The 3,769-nt window shown below is 48.5% G+C and overlaps 1 protein-coding gene across 1 annotated transcript; it reads left to right on the forward strand.

Moving 5' to 3' along the window:
* Window positions 1-650: 650 nt before the first annotated feature.
* On the forward strand, window positions 651-1,316 carry J7T55_000112 (uncharacterized protein; the record flags this gene model as incomplete). Its single annotated transcript, XM_053136292.1, has 1 exon — window positions 651-1,316. One exon carries the CDS (start codon window positions 651-653, stop codon window positions 1,314-1,316), a length of 666 nt encoding a protein of 221 aa, XP_052986122.1.
* Window positions 1,317-3,769: the final 2,453 nt, after the last annotated feature.

Here is a 3,769-nt window from a genome sequence, read left to right on the forward strand (position 1 = left end):
GGCTCCACCTCATCCGTGCCCAGAGGTGTATCGATGGCGAAGGTCTGAGCTATGATGTCCCTGCAACACAGGTGCATTTTCACCTCGATGCTTCTGACACAGCCGCTTTATTGCTTCGCGATTTTTTTTAAATGTATCTATTTATCTCCAAACATGATCATTAAACTGGCACCTTCGTATCAGAGCTGTAACGGATGAGCTTCATCACTTCTGTAGGTCAACTTGCGAGATCTTAGGCGTCTTAGACGATCACGAAGTGCGATGCACACCAGTTCTTTGCATTGATGTATTCCGCAAACGTCATAGGACCAAATGTGGACCGCTGGGCAAAAGCCTCCTAGCCATCAAGCTCATTGCCTTGATCAGGGCCAGACCCTTAATTCAGGCCGATGTGTGGCCCGAAAATCAGATAATCCCTGTTCTGCTGCACCCAGAATGCGAACAGCTTCATTGACCTGCTTGTCTGCTATCGAGGCGCGTCCAAGGTAATGCGTAGCATGTAGTATGATACTGAAAGTCTAGCATGAGAGAGGCCTCAAACCTGGCCTCTCTATAGGTTGTTATCCGGCTATAAGAAGTCAGCGCATGGGGATATTTGCTCAATTTTATGACTCTAATCATCAATATAATTACGACGACCATCTTTCTCAATGACGGCCAGCAACTTCACCGCGAAGGCCCCTGGCCAGGCGCAGAATTTCCTACCTTGCGCAATGCTTGAAGCAGCGGCCGCCGGTACCAAGAAGATAACAATAGCCCAAAGAACCCACGCGCAGATCTGGACTACTTATTTCAAGTCTGATGTCTGGTTCGAGGCTGCTAGAGCCGTCCAGGCAGATCCTGTCCTCATAGCACAAAGCTTTGAGAAGGCTTCGTATGTTGTGCTGGCCTCGCTTGACTGGACAGGGGATTTGAAGTACCGGCTGCCATCCGGCACCACTATTCTCGACTATCTTCATCCAGGTACCTACAAAGATGGCGAGTATACTCTGAATAATGGCGCCATCATCAATATCTGGGAGGCTATGGAGGGCAGTGATTATTCAAAGGTCCGAAATCTCGACGAGCAGCTGGCGAGAGGACGGGAAGACGCTCAATGGCAGACTTCCATGGTCTATCTGAATACTCCGGCGATCCATACTCTAGTTTGCAAGAAACCTGAGCAGAAGTCAAGGAGGATGATAGTCCGCACGAACCATCCTAACCCCTATGGAGGCGGCCCGGTCGATTGGCTCTTGGTTGATGGCAAATACCAACCAGGCTTCAGGCAAAAGAAAGTGGACATGGTTGAGTCTGAATTCAAAGAACAGAAATAAGTGTGGACAAGTCAGGCGTACAACGTCCGAGCTCTTTCCACTTGCGAGCACCATTTGGGTACTCTTCTACTGAGGCATCACGAATGACTTAGAGTAGGGCGTGTTATCACCGCACCTTTCCGTGATACGCGAGGTGGATGGTGCCTGTCAACCCTTTCATGTAACAAAATGGACCAAGTGCTTTACAGCACGCGAGTTCTCCTTCGGTAAATACTGGCACTGATCGGTAGTTTTTCGAACCCGCAGATGAAAGAAGGAACTAAGTTAGGAAGGAACCTCGCCTTGGTGGCGAGCGGGTGATTAGCAGTCTCAAATGCAGAAATGGGAAGCCACATAGCGCAATTTGATCAACAGTGGGATTCTGCTTGTTTGTGAATTAGATTGGACAATCTGGGAGCAAAATGTCTTGAGTCTGGCGGCTGCGCTGTCGACATCCTCATCTGTCTAGCCCTTGTTGATAAAGGGATTGCTACGATAAGCCCGCGGTTTCTTGACGAAGAACGCCTTCTGCTCTAGTTAGCCGTGCAATGCAATTTCCGTAGCTTTTTCCTGACATCTTCGAAAGACATTAGTAGCACCAAATTTGCAGATTGCGCGAGTCGCTGAGGCCTATATTCTATATCGAAATGGATATCAAGATACGACAACGCCTATGGCAGTTACACGCAACCGGCGGGCTCCGAACGAACCTATGTAAGTTATAACGGTAAACATTTGTGCTGTCATCGAATGGTGCAATGCTCCATTTGAAGTCAGAAATCACAACTTATCTCAAAGCGTGCATCAAATTGTACCGGACGGGTTTACAAAGATTTTGCCCTACGCCGGGTCTCGGGTCGTTCCCATAGAACCTGAGTTATCCTTGTCAATCTATTTTCGAAGTCAACCGACTCGAGCTTGAATGATGCAGAGGAGAGACGATGAAATGGTCATTCAAACCAACGGATAGTAAATTTATGGGCAGCACAGGAAATAGGCTGATTCAGGCTTATGTGATTTGTGGAGCTGATGCTGCTCGCTAGAACCAGTGGTTTCAAGGCCCGTGACAGGTCCAAACATGCCCATCTTTTCCACCGCACATTCGTCGCATGCCACAATACAAGAGCGACTGAGATCATCCCTTCGCAGCCCATCGTCCCTATTCGCTAAAATCTCCCCCACTTTCAAACACCATTCTCTCTCCGGCGAACAAAATGTATCACTCAGTATTTCTAAAAGCAGAAGTCGCTAAAATAAGGAATCGCAATGCAAAAACAGCGAGCACAGCCGCTGCCCAGAGCTGGACTATCCCTGACATATCGGAGAGACCAGTGGAAAGGTAGGTGTAGATATGTACCATCCAAAAAAGCGCGGTGAGCCCAGCCAGATATGACAATGGGTGCTGGATCACATCGGTTACGAGTGGCTTAAGCACAGGAAACCACGTTAAAACAGCAACAATCATCCAGGCCGAGAAGAACATGGCGATCGGCAAGACCCCACTTGATTCTCGAGATCGGAAGGCCAATGAGCCCAGGTAGAGGAAGCTTGCATGAAACTTAGGATTGTTAGTGTCCGCCATCAATAGTCGAAGGAGAGGATCGTACCAGGATCCGGATTGGAAATGGGTATGCTGTCGACATTCTTGTAATGTTATTACGCAGTCAGACTTGGTCAATTGGGACGGTTGAACATTTCAGATAGTCAAACTGTATGCAGACTATGCTTCACCTTTTATATATTTGTGTTAGACGTATAGGCTGCGACGGCCAAGTGCAGACCGCTTTAGGACCCTAGTGGGGATTGAGGGTGGCCCTTCGCTGTATATTGGGCCACACCAGCCCAGTGAGGAGGGACCAATACCAGACCTGTCCACGGGTTCAAAGATATTACAGGTCAGGATGTGGAACGGCCTTCAAAATACATTTTCTTGCACCTGTGCCGGCTTTGGGTCCTCGCTATAGTATTAAGAGGTATGACAGATGGTGATTGAGTGGCTCTGAGCCTACCGGCGTGATCAGTCCGCGCTCTGACCCGCAGACCTTGTAATAGAGTGTTCATCCCACTACCGGGACTCGCCGTCCTCGTTGACTGGATGCAAAATAGCACTCTCAATGCAGAACAAGCCATCGCTGCCTAGAGCTTAATTGGCAAGGGAAATTCATTGTACCTTTGACGAGTAGAGACTCATTGACGGCTTTGGTGACTAGTCACATATTCATAGCTCGGACATCGCGATGCCCATATCGGGCCTGCATCTGGGGCCTAGGTGATTAAATTCATGTAGAGACTAAATCAAGCTCTCACTTCGTCATTAAAGCTGCCTAATTTTAGACTCTGACCGAGCACAGCCCGAAACAGGGGATCAAAGAGCAAAAGCTTAGATGAACATAGATTTCGGTCCTCCCTTCACAGAAAGGGGGCATGTAAGCCGTCACCTAACCCTAGGGCGGCGACAATAATAGATAAGAGAT

The sequence above is a fragment of the Diaporthe amygdali genome, assembly GCF_026229845.1.
Source record: "Diaporthe amygdali strain CAA958 chromosome Unknown NODE_88_length_11696_cov_68_063603, whole genome shotgun sequence".
Taxonomy (NCBI): domain Eukaryota; kingdom Fungi; phylum Ascomycota; class Sordariomycetes; order Diaporthales; family Diaporthaceae; genus Diaporthe; species Diaporthe amygdali.